This window comes from Tripterygium wilfordii, chromosome 5, assembly GCF_013401445.1.
Source record: "Tripterygium wilfordii isolate XIE 37 chromosome 5, ASM1340144v1, whole genome shotgun sequence".
In the NCBI taxonomy this organism is placed as follows: domain Eukaryota; kingdom Viridiplantae; phylum Streptophyta; class Magnoliopsida; order Celastrales; family Celastraceae; genus Tripterygium; species Tripterygium wilfordii.
In genome coordinates, this window is record NC_052236.1 from 11,787,650 (window position 1) to 11,811,546 (window position 23,897).

At 39.2% G+C, this 23,897-nt stretch overlaps 4 protein-coding genes across 5 annotated transcripts; 1 reads left to right on the forward strand and 3 right to left on the reverse strand.

The window, feature by feature from the left end:
* Positions 1–225: 225 nt before the first annotated feature.
* On the reverse strand, positions 226–3,720 carry LOC119998194. Its single transcript, XM_038845446.1, has one exon. It carries the CDS (start codon positions 3,366–3,368, stop codon positions 579–581), a length of 2,790 nt encoding a protein of 929 aa, XP_038701374.1. The 5' UTR covers positions 3,369–3,720; the 3' UTR covers positions 226–578.
* A 781-nt stretch (positions 3,721–4,501) lies between these two features.
* LOC119998283 (APETALA2-like protein 3) lies at positions 4,502–7,935 on the reverse strand. Of its 2 annotated transcripts, none has more exons than XM_038845572.1 (10): positions 7,251–7,935; positions 7,131–7,156; positions 6,972–7,002; positions 6,711–6,798; positions 6,478–6,623; positions 6,245–6,289; positions 6,064–6,140; positions 5,823–5,959; positions 5,550–5,660; positions 4,502–5,015 (listed from the first exon to the last, which is right to left on the reverse strand). In XM_038845572.1, the coding sequence occupies exons 1-10, from the start codon at positions 7,763–7,765 to the stop codon at positions 4,806–4,808; spliced, it is 1,386 nt and encodes a 461-aa protein (XP_038701500.1). In that variant the 5' UTR covers positions 7,766–7,935; the 3' UTR covers positions 4,502–4,805. The 2 variants fall into 2 exon arrangements, with proteins under 2 accessions (XP_038701500.1, XP_038701499.1); XM_038845571.1 differs by having other exon boundaries at positions 5,823–5,965; positions 7,251–7,934.
* Positions 7,936–9,637: 1,702 nt separating this feature from the next.
* Positions 9,638–12,179, reverse strand: LOC119998785 (60S ribosomal protein L4). Its single transcript, XM_038846214.1, has 2 exons — positions 11,013–12,179; positions 9,638–10,028 (listed from the first exon to the last, which is right to left on the reverse strand). The coding sequence occupies exons 1-2, from the start codon at positions 12,117–12,119 to the stop codon at positions 9,915–9,917; spliced, it is 1,221 nt and encodes a 406-aa protein (XP_038702142.1). The 5' UTR covers positions 12,120–12,179; the 3' UTR covers positions 9,638–9,914.
* Positions 12,180–17,623: 5,444 nt separating this feature from the next.
* LOC119998382 (protein PHYTOCHROME KINASE SUBSTRATE 4-like) lies at positions 17,624–19,697 on the forward strand. The gene has a single exon (XM_038845701.1). It carries the CDS (start codon positions 17,903–17,905, stop codon positions 19,412–19,414), a length of 1,512 nt encoding a protein of 503 aa, XP_038701629.1. The 5' UTR covers positions 17,624–17,902; the 3' UTR covers positions 19,415–19,697.
* Positions 19,698–23,897: the final 4,200 nt, after the last annotated feature.

The window sequence follows — 23,897 nt, forward strand, 5'->3', positions numbered from 1 at the left end:
AGAAAATAAACAAGAAATATGTAACATGGGGAAAAAACCCAAGCTTCAGCAGGTCCTAAACACTTTTATGAGAATGCCATACAGAGAGCAGAGAAGAAAACTGCAACCAATTTATAGAAATGCCTAACATCTGGTAATGGAGAATTTTAAATAAACTGAAATGGTAAGATATATTGGTTAGCCTACTTTCTAAAAATTTCCACGTCAATTACTAAACGAGCAGTCTTCAAAACGAGCAGTCTTCGGTTCCAAATGCTAAGATGGACGCATACGATTTGATATGGATCAAGTGAGGCCTACGATTTTACATTGATCATATGCATCCATCACGGCATTTGGATAGCTGGGAAAAAAAACACTGAGAACCTTAACATTGTTGTTACTAAACTGTTCAATCCTAATACGCACAGCATATCAAATTGGGTCATTAACAAAATCTAGTAATATGATTCAAGAACCAGAAAATAGAAAAGGAAAAAAAGAGCACTGAAAAAAAAGCTAAAAGCAAGGTATGGTGATCAACATCCTAAAAGACTACAATTTTCATTTCCTTCCACAGATGTGAAACCTTTTCTGCTTTACCTTTTTATACTGCCAGAAGCTTTTCCTGGTGATGACCGCATATACTTGAGCTGGTAACTGACAAGCGATGGTCCGAAAACGCTGTATTTCCCAGCACTGCTAAAAGCTGTTTCAGCATCAGCACGACTATTGAAAACTACTTTGGCGCGGCTACTCTTCATCAGCACTTCAGTCTCTGATTCCCTTAAAGGGCCATATTGGCTAAATATCTTGTTCAGATTTGCTCCAGATGGAACAGAATCAATGTCAGTGAAGTTGAGGATTAGAGCTGTGGGAGAGAGATCTTCACCGCAGCTATTATCCACGCGGTTCAATGACTCTGATGATTCCAAATCATGCATTTCACCACCAGTACATCGTTTAGAATCCAAATTGGGACTCAATTGAACAGCTTCGTTCTGGTTATCAGGTGGCAATGGCTCTTCTGGCATACTTTGAACAATCGTATTAAGACAATAAGAGTCTTTGATAATCTCCAACTCAGAAGTTTCACAAATTCCAGTATTCTTCGACTCTTTCCCAGTGTCATTACCACACACTTCTTGCTCCGATTGTTTGTCCTTCTCCACGTTGGCATACTCTAGGCTAACAGAGTTACGGAACTCCAAGAAGAAACTAATGCCAGATGTCAAGAATCTGTATCTGTTCATTGGATCTTGAGCAGCTAAATGGAGCTGCGATAGCATCTCCTCAGGTGAGCAATCCTTTATCAGAATCAGTCTTTCACTACAAGATTTCCCATAGAGAACTTTTTCTCTGCCCTTTTTCATCACATTTTTTCTTGACATCCCATCAACATTCTTGAGTATCGGAGATAAGCCGTTCAGTTGACTGGCAACCCTTAGGATACTCTTTCCAACCCGGAAAGTTTCCCTAGGCTGCGGAGACTTGTTATCATTCCCTTTGGACAAATAACTTGGCCCACGTTTCACGTCTAAATCATGGGAAGTATAATAGACAGACTTGCGTTTCCTACCAGACTTCAAAGAGCTCACTTTATTACCACTGTTTATCTGTGATCCAAGTTCACCGTTTGGCATATTCATTTGCCTCCCTGCCATCAAGTCTGATAAGTTCTTCCTTTTTTTGGCAGTATGCAGACCATCCTTGGAGGAAAGCTTACGTTTAGAAGAAACGCCCTTAGGCCTATTGGAATCTTCCATCCCAGAAGGCTGCTCATCCTCTTTAAATTTGGGAGTGGCAGTTTCAACCACTTCACCATCATATTTAACTTCACCGGATGGGGGTGTCTCTACATCGCTCTCCCACAACCTACTGAGCATCTTGAATTCCGGCAACTGGCAATAACCCTTCAGACGATAAAATGCTGACACTTGGGCTCGTGCAGTTACAAACTCCAGCCTGTCAAACTCAGCAAACGGTGACAGCGCCATCGCTCTTATACACTTCAGAAGTTTCACAGGCTCAAAAGAATCTACACTTTGCAAACTGTCCCCGCCATCTCTCCTCCTTGATTCCTCCCGAATTCCAGTGTTAACAAAAATCTGAGTTCTGAGCGTAGAATATGATTCCTCAGGTAAACAAGGACATGCCAGCCCAAACTCCACACGTCTAGAAACCTCATCCAAAGAACAATCAACAGCACGGTGGAAACTTTCCATATTGCTCTGCTTCTCCATTTGGTGAAAGTGGGATCGGAAGGGCTTTATTTTCGACAAGCCATTCCAAGCAAAGGTTTGATCCTCAAAATATGCTATCAAGTAACTGTCCTTCTTGAAATACTTCTTCGCCTTCTTTGATGCAGCCGAAGGATCAAATATCTGACCTGGCCACCAGGGATGGCTCCTCACTTTACCCCATACCAAATCAGAAACACGAAATTTAACTTTTGATGCAGCACATTGTACATAAGACTCATCTGGGCCATTTCCATCCACACTCTTACATGAATTCAGATTTACAACGAGATTAAAAGGATTAAATTCATTAGCATTTTGGGAGACAGCTGGCTCTTGAGCACTAATGGACAAAACTTGATCGTCAACTACAGCGGCCTGTTTATCAATTTCCATCTCCTGGTTTTGCAGTCCATCAGAAGCTACAACTGCACTGGTATTAGTGACATGTAGTTCCATCCCCGAATTGTCAGGAGAATACTCCAATGCATTGGCATTCTGCACTTTGATGGAATCCCCACAAGCCCCTCTTGTTGATATCCCCTCAAGCTGACAATAATTCACAATACGGCCTTCTACCTCACCATCTATTCCAGGCCCTCTATCTACAGCATCATCACGTACTTCCACAACCTCCTTATCTACCGATATTATTTCCGCTTCCATATTAAACCCTCTAACAAGGGAATTAGTTTTCCCCACTAAAACGTCCTCTACCTCACCATCTATTCCAGGCTCTATATCTCCATTAACACCGCCCACCTTTGCATCAATCCCCTCATCTACCCTTCCAGTTTCGGCTTCCATATCAAACCCCCTAACAAGAGACTCAGTATTTCCCTCTAAACCCCCACCACCCATCTCATCAGCCACTGCCTCACGCCTCACTTTCTCATCATTAACCGCATGAGAATCCCTATTTTTCTCATAACCCAATAGGGTTCCGATCACAGAAACACCGACACCAGCACTCGGTTCCGATACATTAAACCCATTAGCATCAGTTTCTGGTTCAACCAGAAGAGCCTCGGAGTTCAAATCGATGTGACCAAGGTTTGTATACATCAAAAAAACTAATAACAATACTACAGTAACAAGACCTAGATAACAAATATTTACGAAGAAAATCCAGTGAAAGGGATATACCATGCACCTTTGATGCCCCCAATCGGCGTGATTGACTGGCTTAATTGCACAAAAATCCCTCTCTTTCCTATATCTGAAGATTCGGAAATTAATCTGATGATTTTTCTGGTGAAAGCGGGGGAGGCGCGTGAGAAAGCCAAGACTTTAGATACGGCGGTGTCGTCCCTCCCAGAAATGGTGCGGTGGAGATCAACGGCCTGATTGTTCTTAGCTGTCATAATTCTGGAGCTTGAAACGGGTGGTGATTGTACCGCCGTACCAATGCTCCACGCCTCCACGTATGAACGAGAAGCACGATGCGGCATCGTTTTGTGGAGTAACAGGCCTGTGAAGAATGCCGGTGGTCAGGCGGTCAGGCCCTTCGGCAGTTCGGCCCGACCGGGTTAATTCCGTACGTTTTCCTTACTGATTCTGGATTATGTTGCTTTTATATTTTGACTGTTTAATTTAGATTGGGCTTAAACTTTTATCGCAAGACTTTGAGCCCATATGGCAAGTGTTAGACCGCGGTTTCGAGCCCAACTTAAATCCAATAATAGAGTCCCAAAACAAACACCAAGTAATACTTTAGAGCATTGCTTAAGACACAATGTGGGTGTTTGGCAATGCGTTTGCACTGCGTTCAGTTGCAACACACCTCACAGCACCACAGTTTTTTGTGATACGTCAAACAGCTTTTGCGTTCCAACTCACCTCACAACACCACAGCTTTTTACCTCACAGCACCTCACCACACCTCACAGCACTCCCAAACGCTTACAATGTATGTTGAATTGTCCTACGTAATCAAATTAGGTCAATTATTTTATTTTAGATTAATGTACAATATAAACATTAAGTGATTTTATATTAATATTATTAGTCATCTAATATAACGGTAATTTAGATACGTCAAACGCACCTCATAGCACCACACCGCACCGCACCACAGTTTAAAAATGATGCGCCAAACAGTTTTTTACGTTCCAACTCACCTCACAGCACCACAGTTTTATAACTCACAGCACCACACCACACCTCACAGCATTGCCAAACAAGCCAATGTGTAAAGGATACTCATAGCCACAAGCCTACAAACAGTAACCTTGAACAACTAGCTTGGGGGAGGGGGGGGGGGGGGGTTGGAGCAAAGCATGGATCCCCAATAACACATGTATTGGTAGAGGCCAGTCTTTCTAAAAAGCTGGAATGATCAGCATCCACACACACACATATAAACTGTTCATACGTACACAAGCCATATAGCTTTTGATGTTGATCATGATACAGATGTAGACAGATAGTCCTTTCCTTTTAACTATTTTCTTCGCGGTGCAGGTGTACGACCCAAAAGCAAAGCCAAGTAATACGGAATTGCTTAAAACAAAGAGAAAAAGGGAGACCCAGAAGAAGCATACCTAGTCCTACACCAACTTTAACAGATGGATATAAATCTACCTCTCAGCTCCTGCAGTAGAAATTGGGTATGTTTGGAAAGTGAAATTGAGCAGGGGAAGCTGAAGGTGTGGTGTGAATTGTAGAAGAAGAGAATCCTGATGATGCTGCAGTAGAGAAGATTGGTGCTGAAATTGCCTCACTATAAGGGGTATGGATTTGCCCTGCCCATTTTAGTGAAGGATCTACTTCCATCCTCTTCTGTTTTGCTCTTCCCTACGTATAACATAACAAATGATTACGTTAAGTAATTGCATAATAGATGTCTACAAAAGAAATATGCACAATATTTATCTCACACTGTTCTCTCTATTTCCAGTATGTTAATTTCTAAAACTAATATAGTTATTCATTTATATTAATGACAAAAATTGCTTTTCAGGGTCCACGGAATCCATGAACCTTTTAAACCATCATATTAGTAAATCAGATACCCAATTTAAGCTCAGGGAGCTCTTCAATGTCAACTATTACCTCAACAATTTTACTTGCATTCAATAATGGGTCAGAAGGGAAATCTGTTAAAGATTGATGTGTCGTAAAAGGATTAAAGATCAAATTTTTCGGTAAGGAGCTAAATTATATAAGTGTAGGAGTGTGTGCCTGTTGTTATACCTAGACACCAAGTAAGCAAACCAGACAAGTTTTTTTGTTAAAACGCACGTTCCTATATTAACTAATATTTCAGAAGACAAGAAGAAAAACAATGCATTTACTAGATTGCAATTATCCACACTAAATAAGGATCACCTTATAGAGGGGAAAGAAACTGACACCACTTGACATGGAAGAGTGCTCAGATGCAACAGAAGGGCCATGGAGTGGTAGAACCCTCACTGATGCAGAACCAGAAAGTCCAATCTGTCACAGAACAAACAAATTATTTCCAAGTGAACTAATCAGAAAAGCCACACTAATTCCAAAATGAGGTATTACTTTAAAATCAAACAAGCCCTCCAAGATTCACATAAACAGAGATAAACAGAAATAAGAGTAAATCTCTAAAAATAATGTCACTGTTACCTTCTCTCCCTTGTCGATGGCCATGCCATCCCAGCCGTGCTGGAAACATGGGCGGCCCATATTTTTGGCCCTGTTTAGGCCATCCTCCATACGAGGAGGAGCGATTCCCAAGTTCAGATCAAGATTTTGATTGTCAACTGTACCTAAAGGTTATATTGTGATATCACTAAAGATGATACACAAAGGGCCAACAATAAAATTCAAAATTATTTTACAAATCATAAGTTGTGATAGGAAGTACCCCCATCATATGTGCCAGGCTCGAAGTTAGTGACTGCTTCCCTACCATTGCATTTTATAGCAGCCTTGTCATAAGCCCTGATAGCAGAGAATAATACATACAACATAAAATGCAAGTCAAGCAGGAGAGGCCATATCAAGACATGTAATTAAGGGTGACAAAATATATGTTTTATTAGGACCTTGCAGCTTCTATCTCACTATCGAATAGCCCAAGGTATATATACCTGCATAGGCAAGCAAGGCATAGATAAAAATCAAATTCCAACTGTTATCATGAACCTAATGTTACTCCTTAGTTGATTTCACCACTTGAAAGCAGGCGATAGCAAGAAGCTATTTCTGATAGCAGCTGAATCCGAAAATAACTAAAAAAAACTTGGCTTAAAATATGAAATAAGAAAGTATTCCTCACTTCTTGCCCAGAAGCTGTCCCATACGAGCCTCCCACTGCCCACATTTGTGAAGGGTCACTCCCCTGTATTTTGAACTACCTCGAGAGAAACCAGTGTTTTGGCGACGCAGGATATGCACAAATTCCTCCTTTGTAGAGTTACTCATCTGTACAACGATTGAAGAATAAATATTACATGACAGTGAAACAAATCAGACCAAATTACACCAGTAATGCCTATAATCCATTCCTACCTGCTTGTTGTCTTCATCATAATCACTGACATTGAAATTGATATCAGCATCAACTCCACGAAACTTGATCGCAGCTCGATCATATGCCCTGCCATATCTCACGACAAATTGAAACACAAATACACACACCAACAAAATGAAAAAGAAAATTCATTAAGAAAAAACACAATATTTCTCCACAGGACCAGAGACCACAGACTACAGTTAATCAAGAAAGGAAAAAAGCTTGCTATGACATTTATATAACATAAACATTGTTACCTAGCTGCAGCATGAGCGGTGTCAAATCCTCCTGTAAAATTAAGATCACCATTGAACCAAATACACAAAGCAAACCCCACTTTAGTCACCATTAAACATTGAGGCTAACTGTGATTACAAATTACTTAAACGAAGATTTGAATCAGAAAGTCTCCTTACCCAAGTACACTTGTTTGCCACAATCCCTGGATAGAACAAAATTAAGAAACATTTGCAAATTAAAAATCTAGCTCTCTATCTCGCACACTCAACAGTTAGTGCTACTAATATAACGCTAACCATATATGAGATTCCCATCGGCCGGTCCTTCTATAAAACGTGACGCCACGATACTGCGAGCTCCGCGACCTAGGACCACGCCGGCTCTTCTTCACCTGCTGCAGTCGCTGTTGCTGAGCAGGAAAAACGCTCCTCTGCTCCACAAGCCCACCATACTCCGCCGCCCTACTTCCCAGATCCAACCATTCTCGGCCTCGAATATCGGCTCCAGTGCTCTGCCCCCAGCAGGCGCCACCATCGAGAGGGAAAAGCTGGATCGTCCGGTCGCCACTGTCGTCATCATGATCAAAAATTGCAACAGTACTACTTCCTTCCTTGTTCAAGATGCCGAAAGAGTACGCGAGCTTGTCGGCGTTGGAGGATGCGTCCTCATCGCCGGCGTTGACAACTGAAGAGGAATTGAAGCTTACAGAACTTTCCATTTGGTTGCTGGAAAGCTCCGGAAACTTGTTATCGATTGAAGTGGAGCTGGACCGATCAGTGCTTGAGACCATACCAAGATTGAGATCCAGCATTGCGTAATTGTATCTATCAATCAGTGAAACGCCGATGAATGAAAGAAGGTAGGCCTAGAGAGAAAGAGAAGGATAGTCTGCAAAGGGAGATGGGACGTGAGAGAGAACAAGTAGGCTCTAGTCATCGGCCATTTTGGATCATCAAAAGCACCAAAACCAACAGCCTTATTTTATTGGCGCCGAGTTGTTTTATACAGCATAATATTATATTACAGTGTCAAATTTAGGTTATTTTAGTCAATAGTTATATTTAAAATAGTGAAAAATAACATTTATCAAAAACCAAAATCTTAAAAAGGGTAATGTAATTTTGTAGTCACTGAAAAATAAGATTCAATGTCAATCATTAAATTTTCAAACGTTCAAATTTGAGAAGAAATGGTTTCAATTTGCACACAAAGTTAGATTTTTCACTGTTCGGACGGTAAACCCATCATTGTGGTATAAAAAATCAAATTAAGAAATCTATTCGAACGGCGAGAAATATGTCTGTGTATGCATATTGAAACAGTTTTTCAACTTGAACTTTTAAAATTGAAACGTTTGAAAATTCAATAACTAAGTTGAACTAAATCATACTTTTCAATGACTAAAAATTATATTACTGAAAAGTAATATGTTACTCATAATCGATGATGTTGGATACAAATCTTAAGAGGCTGTACTTGGTCCGAGTGTAATCCTACTTTATTCAGTCCATTGTACACCACCTTGGGAGGTCTGAGGAGGCGACGCTACTGAACTGTGAGGTATTGAGGTGGCCCCCACAGTCAAATAATTTATGTGCAGATTGAGAATTTGATGTTATCGACTAGTGATACGAGTGTCCTTAGCATTAAGCATGTCACCATACTTCAGCTTCATCATCATCATCTCACAAATGTAGATTTGAGATAAACTACGTGAGTTTATAAGAACATTAACAAAAATTCATCACGTATATTTATCCTCTATAAATATATATTCATCCACTCCTATTAATTTTATATTGTTTTCTACTAATTCCATCCATGTCTTTTTCAATCTTCCTTATCACCTCTTTCATTCTTCTATTCAAATTCTATCGTTTCTTTCACCGCCGCATCGCTATCTCAAAGTTGAACACCAACCACTTCTGGCGTTCCCTCAAAAGCCATTACATTCAAATTATTAAGATATTCGACCTGACAAACATATCGAATCCATGGGATTGCATGATCAATTCGGAATACCAGTCGAATCACGAAAACCATCCCCTAAGCAAATCAAAGCCAGATGAATAATGAGCAAAAATCAGCAATAACACAATTGTTCCAAATCCAACTCAGTTGCCATAGGACCTCTTAATTGCAGATCATCTTTCTCAAGAAATTTACTTAAGCTGTTCCTCAACACTTGCTATATTAGTATCATATCCTACACTAGTTAGTCACCATTTCCATGGTTTATAGATGAATCAAAATTAGATAAGCACAGATGGCTAAACACAAGCCAATTTTAATAGAAAGTACATAGCACATCATATCGATTGCAATGGAGCTAATCCACCAATTGCAACATATTGAAGTCAGATCTCAGTGCACCTTATTTTCCCAAGCCAAAAAGACTTAAGAGTTTGTAGTTCAAAACCACAGGAAATGCTGCATATGGTAATCCTATACTCGATGATATGCAATGAACAACCAAGAAAGAAAACTAACCAAGCAAGAAAACTAGCCTTACGGACTTGGAAGAAAACTCAGAAAACTTCACATGAGGACGGCAACGAATACAAATTTGTAAAGGCCTCGTCGAGGACATTATCAAACCAACAATTCCAAAACTTATTACAAAGACATACATCTGTTCTCTGTAAGACAAGAAACAAAGTTCCCAACTTTCCAAAATGCATATATATCCAAACCAACCATAGCAAAACCACCATTATTATGTAAATCATACAGAGGAAAGTGCAGTACCACAATGGACTAACTAAAATTCACTAACCTTTAAGGCACAAAATTTGAAGGAAAAAAACCCATGTTTAAACGACATCCATAAAGAAACTCACAGTCTGCCAAACAAGTCTCATCTATGTTGCAGCAATAACAAAATAAACCAAAAGTCAACTCCATTGCAAAAGGGAATAATGACATATGCTCTAATTAAATTTCAAAAGTAGCAAACTGGTTTACTGGGAGGCCCCGAGCCACTTTGAGAAGTTATCGAACTCTGTATAATCACTGTCCGAGATCATGGTCTGAAACCATGCCTTGCCTGCTGCCTTAATTGCAGCTGACTCCTCCTACAAAGTTCAAAGGGTAAAGAAACACCAATGGCAGAATGTACTATGGCAGAATATAGATAACAGGACTAAATGATGCTGTGTATCTGACATGTGTTGATAAAGGATTTCAATTTCTGAGGGTGCCTTATTATTTCAGTTTCCAAGCAAACATACAAATGACATTATGACACCAATATTCAAGATACAACTATAAAATTTATCAAGCTTAACAGGGTGCTGTAAATATAAATTTGTTTAAAAAACATGAGAATTATCTGTTCAAAATGTATAGAACTCCAAAAGGGGTCAAAAACACACGACTAGTACGCACAATTAAATAAATACACAGAACAGATCAATGTTGTTGGCAAGAATTTGTAAGTGTAAACAAAACGAAAAAATTACATCAGCAAGTTCTGCAAAAAAATTTACAAGCAAATCAAAACAGAGGGAAAAAAAGATCAGTTAACTATCAATTATGAAGACAACTTAAGCAAACATAGCTAATGTAAAAACGAATGCATCATAAAACGGCACCAGCATTCACATTTCAATGTAAACTAACATTTGTAACAAAAAAAAGTATACCATCAAATGGCCAAATAATGTGAGACACTTAAAATATACAACAACCACTGTCGAAACAATTTTGGATAAGGCATACAGGACAATTAATGGAGATGACAAAAACAAGTACATCAGCACAATCAAAAATTCACATATTAGAGGAATAATACTTGCATTACGAAAAAAACAATATGAACCAGATAGCATAGACATGGGCTAATGATAACTATTAAAACTCTATGTCTTGTGATCATCTATAACCAACTAAAATGCTAAGTCCTCTAATCATCAATAACCACCTAACAAAATCATTACCCAAGAGAATGTAATTCCCATTTCACAAATTCGAGTTATAAATATATACATAAGGTAACAGGAATTGAACTGAACATAAAATGATTGCGAAAACTTCTCATAAAAAGATAAGCAGCATACCTTGGAAATCGGATTCCTCTTCTTTTCCAGCTTTTCCTTCTTGGCCTTGACACGCTCAGCCTCAGCTAAAAGTGCCATCCTCTTTGCTGTCTTGGCATAGGGGTTAAGCTTGAGCATGATATTCAAATTCTTCAATGGATTCTTCTTGAGTGTAGCCCTCTTCACCTCCTTCTTGATGGGCATCACTACTGACTGTACCTCGTCGGAGTTAATAATTCTGGCCAAGTCAGCGTTCACCATCTTGGAACGAGGCAGCACATACCCATTCTTCTTCTCAGATGACTTCTCAAAGGAACCATAGATGGAGTCCAGCTTCTCAAAAGCAGACTTGGTCCATATCACGAACCGGCCAAGGTGGCCACCGGGAGCAAGCTTAAGCAGGTTAAGCCTCTCAACGTTCAAGACCTCAACTCCAGGGATGTTTCTGAATGCCTTCGCAAGTTTAGATCCCTCGGTACCATAGACAATCAGAGGGCCCTTCCGTGAGATGTAGCGGCGATTCCTCATCTTTCCCTTACCTGGACGAATAGCATGACTGTCCTTTGATTTCTCGGCATCTGCATAGGCCCCGATCTGCTTGAGAACCTTGATAGCAGCGGAAGTCTTCTCCACGGTCTCAGCAGAATCGCTGATAACGAGAGGCATCTCCGGAACTTGTTCGATGCGGTGGCCACGTGCCATCACGAGAGCAGGGACGGCAGAAGCAGCAATAGCCGAAACAACCGCATAGCGCTTCTGGTTGACATTGATCTTGCGGTGCCATTTGCGCCAGATCTTGGTAGGCGCGAACATGCGACCACCTCGACACATGTTACCAAAGGCACCCTGTCCCGCTCTGTGGGTACCGCCACCAGGAACACGAGGAATACGTGAGACGGCTCTACCTGTTCCCCATGACTCGGCGGAGGTTTGGTGGCCGGCACGCTTGGAGACTGCGTAGGGCTGCCTCTTGTTTTTCGAGATATTCGAGTGGACGAAGTTGACGATGTCCGGTCGAATCGTGGACTTCATGACATCGGGGAGGGCTACAGTGGACGCAGCATCGGTGGCCATGTCGCCCTCAAGGGACTGCACCGTTACTAGGGGTCGCGCAGCAGCGGCGGCCATTGGAATGTTGGGGGATGGGGGATTGGGAAAGGAGGGAAGAGAGACCTAGTGGAGAACTAGGGTTTTTGCAGGGACGATTTTATAGCTAAGTGAGCATACGGCCCACCCCACCCAAGTCCCAAACACCTCTAGCTGGGCTCTTCTTCTTTTGTCGGATTAACGGCCCAGCCCACCCAAGTCCCAACCATCTCTAGGTGGGCTCTTATTCTTTTGTGGGTAGGGCTCACCATTTGGCCCGCGGGCCTAGGCCCAGCGTGCCGGCCCCAAAACCTCCGCCGAGTCATGGGGAACAGGTAGAGCCGTCTCACGTATATATATTATTGCAATGTATGTATATGTATATATATATATATATATATTATACACCCCAAAATCCTAAACCCCAAAACTCTAAAGGCCCTAAACTCTTAACCCTAAACTCTAAATGCCCTAAACCCTAAATATCTTAAATCATAAACCCTAAACCTAAGCACTAACCCTAAAGCCATAATATGACCATCTACTCATAAATGTTGATAAAATCTTAAAATCCTAAGATTTTATAAAATAAGTATAAAATTAAACTATTTAAAACTATAGATGTGTATAATATAAAATTTAAAATCAATACTCATTAAGTAAAACTAAAATTATTTAATTGTGTTAAAAATATAACAGGTGGTACGTAAAGATAATAATTTAATTAGTTGACAAGTATAACATGAAAGTGGGTTTGGCTTGTTGGTTAGTTCATTACTCTCCTATCTAAAAGTCTTGAGTCCGAATCCTATGATAAACAATTTAATTTTATAATTTTCAAAGAAGATGAATAGTGACGGGCCGTGAGACCCCGGGCCCGGGCCCGAAGCCCGAGCTTTATGGGTCGGGCCGGGCCTGGGCCTCATATTCTCAGTTTGGCCCGGCCCGAGCCCGGCCCGAGGCCCGAAGAACTAAACTGGGCTCGGGCCGGCCCGGCCCGATGCCGAGCCCTATTTGTGGGCTTTAGTATGTATCGGTCTAACATTGGGCAATCTTGGGCCTTTTACGTTAAATTATGGGCCCAAAATATTCTTAAGACTCGACGGCGATCTTTAGCAATGATTTCAGGCTTTCAATCGGGTTAAGAATATTTTTCGTCACTAAAAGATTGATCATATTTCAATTCAGTCACCGAATATTTGAATGTTGCAACTTAATAACCTGAAGTTTGAATTTGTTCCAAACTGATTTCCGTTATTGAATTAGAAAATGATAAATCTTTCGGTCACTAAAAGCATACCTAACCGGATTTCAACCAAAGTACTAGGTTGGAACTTCGATGTTAATCATTCTTTCCTCTCTATTTTTGACAGAATGCTGGTGAATTGATGAGAAAGAGCTTCTTCCCAATAAATGAGCAGCAAATTGGTCATAAAATGATGTATGTATACTGCTATTGATCGTTATGAAACCCTTGGAGGAGCTTTTGGTTATCACAAATTCCTCCAATGGAATTTTCTTTACCAATTTTCCCACCATTTCCCTTGAGCTTTTTGGTTATCACACGGGGCACCTATTTAAGGTCTAACCTAACCATGCATGTGCAATCACCAACCCCACTTCACATATTATAATGTGAGATTGAGCTTTATCAATCAATTGTCCAGCGGACAGTTGGGTGGATTCCATGTTACAAAAAAAATAACGATTTATAAATAATCCAAGTCGCATAGAACTAAATTTTGGATTCTAAATTAATCTTTACAACCGCTATGATACCATGTGTAAGTATAAATCATCAAGGATGAATATAAACTTAGAACACCAATATTGTAAATGGATTCGATTGCGTACATAATCATGTCATCTTTGATTGATAGATCGGTAATACCGCAAATGCCAATTGTTCACTACATGGTTAGGTCTTTCCCTTCATCTCTTTTTCAAAATGCTGCTCTCTATGGTTATGTCTCAAAGCTTTGGTTGCTAAGATCAGGAGTTTGAGTCAGTTATGAGTATTTCTCTAGGATTTTTTTGGTCTCGTGAGCTTTAGACCCACTTCCAGAAAAGGGTTACGAGTCTCATTTCCACCTACATGAGTTTTGGCCAAGTTTTACTTGTCACTAGCATGATGTGGGATGTTCTAGATGTCCGATGTTTACGTCCACTCAACTATTCCGATGACATATTGAGTTGAGTGTTTTCTCAATTACAAAAAAATAAATAAAAGGAACCCAAGGTTTAAGAGGTCTACACTTAACCACTCAACCATATCAACCCATATAAGGTATGCATATAAACCCATAAAATATAATCACTATACAAAATTAGACCCACCATGCATGTGTCTCGATATCAAAACCCTTTATCCACCTCGTTTTATAACCCTAAATAACCACCATAATGTAAGCCCACAACATAGAAAATTCCAAACACTTGCATGTAACCGGTTCTTTAAGGACAAAAAGTCCAGCCCACCTATATCTAAACCAAATCAAGAACACAAGTATCAAGTATGCCCCAGACCCAACACTGAAGCCTAGCACTTGATATGTTAGGTTTGAAGGTTCTGAAAATACCCTACAAACACAGCTTCTAAGATCAATCAGTACAGTTATGGAAGAACCACAGCCACAGCTTTTTAATCCTAGAATTGTTGTAGCTAGGGCAGGGCGGCCAGGGACCACCACCCCCCCCCCCCCCAAGTTAATTAACAGTCACATTGCCATTGTGATAATGTAGATTGTCACTTGTGGAAACTTGCCTCTTAATCAGGAACATGGTGTGAGAAGAACCCAGAAGAGGGGGCCTAGAAGAATTATTTTTGTGATAATTTCAATGATATGTATCATTATCTTCCCATGATTCCCCGGATTTGATTGTTGACAAAAACATGCATGTAGACGAAATTGCAATTGAGTCTGAGAAAGTATTTGGTGAGCATAAATGTTTTGAAAATCTTTCACTTTATTTGTTAATTAAGACTCATAACCCACGTCAGTCATATATGTAAGCCACCGATGTAATTTATAAATAAAAATAGAATCCCTATGAACCAAGAGAACCCTTTTAAGAATAAAGCCGTATGGGCCTTAACCCTAGAACGGAAAATTTGTGGTGCTCTCACGATATCCGATTATCATATTCTTAGAACCATGTATAACTTAATATGACATAATCAGGATAAGTCTTTAGTGAGTTGAAAGTTAGTTGACAGGACACCAGTTAGCAAAAGTCTATGTTCCATGCTTTGTGTCACAAAAATTGAAAAAAGTTTTGGCCAAAAGAAATGGAGTGGTGGGGGAGTCGAGGGTTTCTTTTTTTCTCCTTTGTATTGCGTATATTGCTGATGACTGGACTAGATCATGGGACATCCTATGACAACAAAGTCTATGTTCTAAAATTGCATTTTCTTTTCTTTCTTTTTTATTTTATGTTAGGACGAAAATATAGCAAATCGGTTGGATCTTGACCTCAATTAGGCCTTTTAATGGGTTTAGTGAGTTGAGCTTATCCCACTTGCTGACCCTTGAAGAACAAACCCGTAAGGGTAATTCGATTTATCCAGAGAAATTGAAATCTCAAAGCGGACAATATACTTGGTGTGTATGAGGATTGGATTTATGATACTTTGAGGTTTTGAATTTGTAGGGAGACATCATCCTCAAACCTACTTTATTATTACTCAATAATTTTTTTAGTGCATGTCAAGGAGAAAAAGTTTGAACGTGACAAGATAAGGATATATGTCCCAATAATAACATTAAAAGAGAGGAGGAAAAAGCAGGTGAACACACATTTGCTGAATATATCCTTTTTATATCATAACTATGAAATAAGTAAAGATATTGTTGAGGGAATGGAAGGATATAAAGATACTAATTAAGACCTTTTTATATCATAACTATGAAATAAGTAAAGATATTGTTGAGGAAATTGAAGGATATCAAGATAATAATTAAGAACAGCAAAGGAACAAAAAGGTGTGTAATAGGATTCGTAAAGAGAAATTATTAATTGTCCTAACCAATGACGGATCCAGGATTTGAAATTACTAGGAGCACGGTCAAGTAAGTTAGGGGTTTTGGGGTAGTGCCCTTGAAATTGTTTTAGGTTATTTATATAACATTAAGATAATCACTAATAATGATAATACAAATAATAAATTATTACATCTTTATTTATCACAATTATAAAATAGGATTCTTGAGAATAATTGAAAACTCTTTTTTATAACTTTGTAACTGTAAGTTGGGCTGCCAGGCTGGGCTTTAAATTACTAACAAGTCAATACAATATTAATGTCTTGAAGAGGGGATGTGTGATGCAAGATTGGATGGGCCACTCGGTAATTGACTAATTGTCGGGGGGCATTGAGGGCCTTAAAATAAAACATTGGGGGCATGATACATTTTTCCTTAACTAGCCACCAATACCACATGTTCTACACAATTTCACTGGGGGGCATGGCCCCCAGTGCCAACATATTCCATCCACCTCTGGTTCTGACACCCCATGTCATATGTTGATGGGGATTATCAAAATCAATAAGATGGTGTTGATTCACAAGCCGTTAAATGCACGGGTAGAATGCACGGGTAGTTTAGAATGGAGATAGATAGTTTGTAGTTCACTTTAACCCTTTGGTGATAGTCAAATTGTACGGACTCTGAAGATTTTGAGTTCGATTCTCATTGGGGACAAATACCTTTGAGGTCACGCCTTAGACTTTGGTACAACATACCCTGTCGTCAAATAGGACAATTCAATGTGATTGGCAAAACAACATTTTCATCTTGGCCATAACAAAGATATCCGAGACTATGTTAGCTAATATCTTAGGCACATATTTGTACCTCCCATCTCACATCCATTCATTGGACAATTACCGACACACTTGAAGTCAAACCCTAAAATTGACCAGATGATATAATTGGGCCTAGTAGGGTTTAAACTACACTTCTTAAGGCACGCCACGGTTTGATGAACTAGCGCAAAATTTGACTCCAAGACATTCACATATGGGTGGAACCAAATATGATGGATTAAGACCTTGATGATGACTAATATGGAAAAATCATGAAAATGCAGGCAATATCAAATTAAGATAGCATGATGAGGAAATATGTAACACTCAATAAGGTAACCATAAAAGCCACCCCATGGAGTAGTCTGGATGGTAAGGCGTATCTTGATATGTGTGGATTAGGTGTACATAGCTGAGTTTGATTCCATGTTTGAGATTATATTTACAACTGAACTCATGTATGTATTGGGAAATATCGTTATCTAAGACAAAATAACCATAGAAGCTAAGTAAATAGAACTAAGTATGTAATTTTTTGGTAAAGAAGAACCTACCTAGTTGTCCATCGAAAAATTCATTGGAAAATTTCGGATCACATGGAACACCCCGCAACTCTCAATTAATACATCGACCGAGACCCAATACGGAAAAGATAAAATAGGGTGACATTCGCACACACTGAGCTAACCAAGGGTCTATCTCACAAATTGTAATAATGAAAACGTTGATGGCACTTAAACTCACGACCTTCCATTTATGCTAAGAATTATCGCGATCAAATTCATCATCCAAGCCAACGATCCGTTGTTTAAGTACATAATTTCTTAAGGTCCAAGTAGTTTTTGGGTTCACAGCTTCATGATTGGTACATGTTGGGACACTGTTTGTACCCCTATAAATAGCTGCGCACTGCACACCATAGTATTTCAGTGCAGTAGAGACATATATGCCTCTGTTTCCTTGTCAAGTTTTTTCCATTTAGTTTTCATTCAAAGAAGAAAGATCAACAACAGTAGTAATGAAATCCTTTAATGGCAGAAAACCAATCTTGGTTCCTATAGAACCAGGCTCTCTTCCTTACATTACCTTCCCACAGAAAACCAACACCAGAGATGCAGCTTTCTCTTCTTATCTTCAAACAGAGGAACCAAACCAAGCTCCTGATGATTCAGAGATAAGCATTTTCGATGCCCAGAAGTACTTCAACGAAACCACTGTCAATGACCCGAAACCCAGCAAGAGAGTTTCTCCAATTAATGGCGTCAATCTTGAACGCTTGCCTGACGTTCCCAGATTTTCCTCTGCTTCTTCTTCTGTGGATGGATATAGAAATTACAGAGCCGGGTCTGTCAATGCAACGCCGACTGCTTCTTCAGAGGCTAGTTGGAACAGTCAGACTGGTCTGTTATCGAATCCTCCTGGTGCCATTGCTGTCTCAATTCGAAACCCTTCAAGTACTGATAAGAAAACAGGGTCCTCTGTGAAATGGATTTTCAGGCGAAAATGTCCTTGTTCTGGCAAGAAATCTGTTCAGGTGGAGGAAAATATTAGTCCATCAGAACCCAAAATCACGATACCACGACCAACAGAAATTATCACTTCCAACCCCAAAACAGAGACTTCCAGTGAAAATTCTGCTTTGCAGATTTTGGGGGCGTCAAGAAGGGCAGGCATGCCAAGTGTTCGACGAATATCCGCAGAGAATCACTTCGCTTCAAACTTGGTCGAACACGAGCCTATATTGCCGTCCGGGAGGACCTTCAATGATGGTGGTTCTGGGTTCACCTTCCCCATACTGAGCAACCCAAAGTTGGTATTAAATGGTTCGGATACTCCACCGCTCGATCAGGACCCACCACGGGAATCCTTGGAAGTTTTCAAGCCGAAGGACGAACCGGTCTCGAACACCGACTCTGGAATAATTTCGCGTCGGAGTTTCACGTTCCCGGCAAGTTCCAACTCGAGAATGACTCCAACGGACGACGACATGGCCAGCGATGCCAGCTCCGACTTGTTCGAAATCGAGAGTTTCTCCACTCAAACGACGACGTACCCTACTTGCACCCGTCGAGACTCACTCGACGACGCTTCAACCTTCAATTCCCGATCAAGATATCTGCAGATCCGCCGAAGTCTGGACGAGCCAGTGACACCGTCGGTGGCACCAACAGAGTGTTACGAGCCAAGCGAGGTCAGCATTGATTGGAGCGTAACGACAGCTGAAGGGTTTGAGAGAGCAAGCATAACAAACTTCTCAGTCACCGCGTCGGAGGCGGAGGAGATGACATGGCGCGTACGGAACGGCAGTGGCAGTGGCAGCGGAGGAGGAGGGAAGAAAAAGGCAAATGGGTTGTTGAGCTGTCGTTGTGAGAAAGCAGTGAGTGTAGGGCCCCACCCAGTGAGGTGTGGGCCCAATGAAGGACAAAAGATGGGCCCAAGTGGAATGGGGAGGCATGTGAGTAGTAGGGCACCTAGTGTGAATAAGCCACCCCTTGCTAGCTCTCGCCTGTCTATTCCTTTTGCAACATAGAAAATGGGAGCCATGCCCATATTCGCTCCGAGCAGTATTACACATCTCAGTATTTTTTATCTCGATTATCCTAAAGAATGAGATGGAAGCATACAATTTCATATGAATCATGTCGAGCATATAGGTTCCACAATTTATATGGATCATGTGTATCTATTTCGACATTCCGACAATTATGTCATCTGGTTTTTTTTTGTCTTGATTGTGTAGTTAACTTTCACTAGCTCAAGCATTGAGAAGACAATGTAGCTCTTACACCCCTTTGTTTGGTTCGGTTTATAAATAATTATTATTAGTATTATATATAGGCTTCTTGAGGATATTATTTACATGGATTTCTTAAGATATGGAAATCTACAATCATTATTTCTTTTGATATATGTATCAAATAAATACAATGAATTCATGGCATACTAGCTCACAAATCACCTATTAAAAATAAAACTCTTTTTTTGAATGTCTTATGATATGAAACTATCATTTTGGACTCTAGAAACTACTAATTGGGATACAAAAATATACTCTCATCATTTTTATTTCTTCTGAGAATCAGGGTGTAACCCGGTTGGTGGCTATCCCTGCCATATTCCATGAGTGCTTGCTTTCGATTTTAACCATGGTTGCGGGTGATCGAAGAAGATTCGGGGGCATTACGATTCGCCTTGAATTTTAAAATTTGAAATTCTAATATGATGGCTGATATGATATCAATTCATTTTCTTTTTTTAAATAAAGTCAAAAAATATTTGTGAGAATAGAATGACAGTGACATTATTTGGATAAAAAAAATATGTGATGTGACATTTAGTTTAAGTATTAGATCTAAAATTTTAGACTCAATGAATTATTGAGAAATTAAAGAGCCCTCAAATCCAAGGATAGATAGTAGTCTGAATCTCGGAATAGTTTTTTGTGGGTTTTATCCAAATAAAAATATTAATATTTTTCAAATTTTGATTTATTTATGGTGGACAATTATATGGAAATTCAACATTTTTAAATTCTTATTTCCGAGTTTCAATCGTTAAAACACGTCACACTATAAAAGGAATATTTAAAAATTATGTTATAATTCGATAAAAGGTCCTTTTTTATTTTTATTTTTTATATATGTAGTCCTTTTCACTATTAGAGCAAGTCCAAGTGTATATCCCATTTTTGGTACATACTTTCTCCTATTTTAATCAAAACTTATTTTACAAATTTTTACTCTTCACACCACTTCAACCACATCACTTATTTTAACACCAAATCAAATATTTCTAATATATTCTAACATTAAAAGGAAAAATGAAGAGATAAAGATCATAAAATATTTTTTAATGATTTGGGAATGGTAGCACATTCCCAAACTTTAGGGTATGCAAATAGCAAATACCCCATCCCCATTTTAGGGTACCCTGTGGCACACTAATTTATCAAAAATGGTACCCAATATGACGGGATCGGTTGGACTTGCTCTTAGACATCAAAGACTGAAGCAAGTGGATTAGTGGATAAGTTTGTAATATCAACTATCTAGTCAAGCTTTATTACACAAAGATTTCCAAATCCAACATAGACAAAAAAACAAATAACTAAAGCTGATAATAAGACCCTGTTTGATAATGAAATGTGGAAGAATCAAATGGAGATGTAAAGAAGAACACCAATATGTAACAATCACTTTTACATATTACATTACCAAAAAACATCCACATCAAAAAGTGAGTTAATAATATAACACTTCTCAAGTATCACTTCTACATTTGACTGAAGAAGCTAAATCCAAACTCAACCCCAAAACCTCAAACGGAGCATAATAGTTTTTTTTTTAAATACCGTTAAGAAATATGCTTCTCACAGTTAATTGCCAACTAAACCACCTTTTGTTGATAACGGAGCATAATAGTTGAAGGCACTTTTCTATCTTAGATTCTAGGTCTTTGTATCTTTGGGATTAAAACAATCCCTAATAGTAATGTCAACAATAATAAACAAAGGGGGATGTAATGTAATGCATATGGCATTGAGAACATAAAAAACAATTTACATATATATGCACATAAGTTATTATGAATTAAAGCAAATGTTAATCATTGAAATTCTCTATCTAAATATATTGAAGATGTTTGCTGCTTTGGGCCACGGATCTACACAAATTTATTTTTCATGTGTCGTTGACTCGTAACTATTGGTTCTTAGGCGTCTTCAATGTAAGAGGAGCTGCAATTTGCTTATAAACTATCAGAAATCCACACTTCATACATGCCAATTATATTGTCCGTTTTGGGGTTCCAGTTTCCGTGGATACATCCGATTATCCTCACCGATTTTTTCCTCATGGGCTCAGCAACTGAGCCTTGACCCAAGTCATTTAAACTCATAAAAAGGCCTAATTGACATGTGGGAGTGTGCTTTTGCTCATCTAAACCACTCGGTTGATATTCACCCAACCTATGTGGTACTCGACTGGATTATAGTAGACGAATGTGATTTTTTTTTCTTGACATTAGTAAGCATTAAAAAAAAAATAAAAACTCACCTAGTTACTTATGATTTCACATGAGCTTTTGGGTCCTTAAATCAAAACCACTTTTCTCTAAATGCAAAATTGATATGACAAAATTTTTGTTAAATGATAAGACGTTAGTGTTTTTCTTTTTATTGATATGACAAAATTGATTGGGATTGGAAAGAAAACTGAAGGAGTACATGCTTATGCTTATTTGATTGTTTTTGTTAATATGTACGTACTTCCCTTCATTTTTTTGTCATAACATGGACAAGCCTGATGAAACCTAATATATATGCAACAAATGAATGCCCCCCATGGTTTGGTCAGTTTCAACCTTTCACATGGAACAAATGGTGTCCCTTGGACAATATAATATTTATGGTGATGGACTATCGCACCCGGCTCGAATGGGCGGGTACGAGTAAAGGTGGTTGATACTCTAAATCTCACATCTCTCACTAGATGATGTAAAATTCATCATATAACAAAGTCAAATCTTCTAACTCGGTTAACGTGTTTCTGGACTTGAGCCTTAATGCAATATGGGGGGTTTGAACTCCAATTCTTCAATAGAATATAAAGTTTTCACTTCAATTCTTGATCACCTACAACAAGAAGGTCAATAGGTCCGACGGCCACAATGGTGACTGAGAACGCTCTGACGCTCAAGTTAGAATCTTGTAACAAATGTGAGTATTTTTATAAATGGAAAAGGAGTCTCATACCTTCAGTTTCCTTCTACTATTTATAGTATGTTTATTCTCCTAAAATAAGGAATTTATTATCCTCTCAATAATTGATTGCGAGATTTACTCCATGATACCAAGTTTTAGATTGGAGTGGCCGATCCCCCTAATTTGGATGTGTGGTCACAACCGATCCCCTAACTTGGACGTGGGCTCAAGTAAGATCCTCTAACTTGGACTTGGGGTCCATATCGATCCCCTTGCTTGGACGTGAGATCACGATCGATCACCTAGCTTGGACATGTGGTCCAGGCCGATCTCCAAGCTTGAACTTGGAATCATGACCGATCCCCTAACTTGGACATGAGATCATGCAATTGATCCCATGTTCTACTCATTACAAGTACGATGCATGTCTTTCCCCCATTGGTTCTGACGAAGACCATATGTCTCATAATTTTACTCATCTATAAATAACAAATCTGTGTAGGACTAAATGACTTAGATGAAGGGCTAAAAAGGGACAATATTCACTATGCACAGTGAGAGGCAGAATCTTACATGGAAAATGTATATCACACAATATTCAAACATGCATTCATGGTGATTGGATGAGCTGTCCAAATTCATGTCTTCAAACCGAACCTACCATAGTCCTTTTGTATTAGGGTCCTTTTTTTTCCCCTTCCTTTGATCAGCAATATTAGGGTCCCTTTGCCTTTAATGACCATTGAAAGTTTTGTCATTTCCATCCAACACAAACCAGACACTTCAAGGGTTCATGGGGCTAAATAGTACAACTATATATAAATTGATCATTCATGACCAAATGAAATATCATCAACTGCCAAAAGGCATTAAATTTGCAACAAATAAGTGGGGACAAGGTTACTATGGGATAAGCCAATGGAGCAATATCTCAATTGATTATATTTTTTATCACTAAGGAGGATGATACTAAAGTCGGGAATTTTAATCAACTGAGAGTATTTTTCTTGGGATTTTCTTGGTTTTGTGGGTTTGTCCATTTTTAAGGAAGGGTTATGAGTATTATTTCTTCCGCATGATTTTATGCTCCACTCAATTGTCTGAAGGGTATACTAGGTGATTTGTCGATCAAACCGAAAAAGGGATAAGCCACGTCATATCATAAAACGTACATGACTAATGTTAGCCATAAAATGTGTATGCAGGAAATAATTGTGCATGTCATGCGATCATATTTGCTTTGGGAACATCCCATAAAATCGAATTTGCTTATTGTGTAGACAATGTTGGGCTTCAGGAATCATGGGCTCCA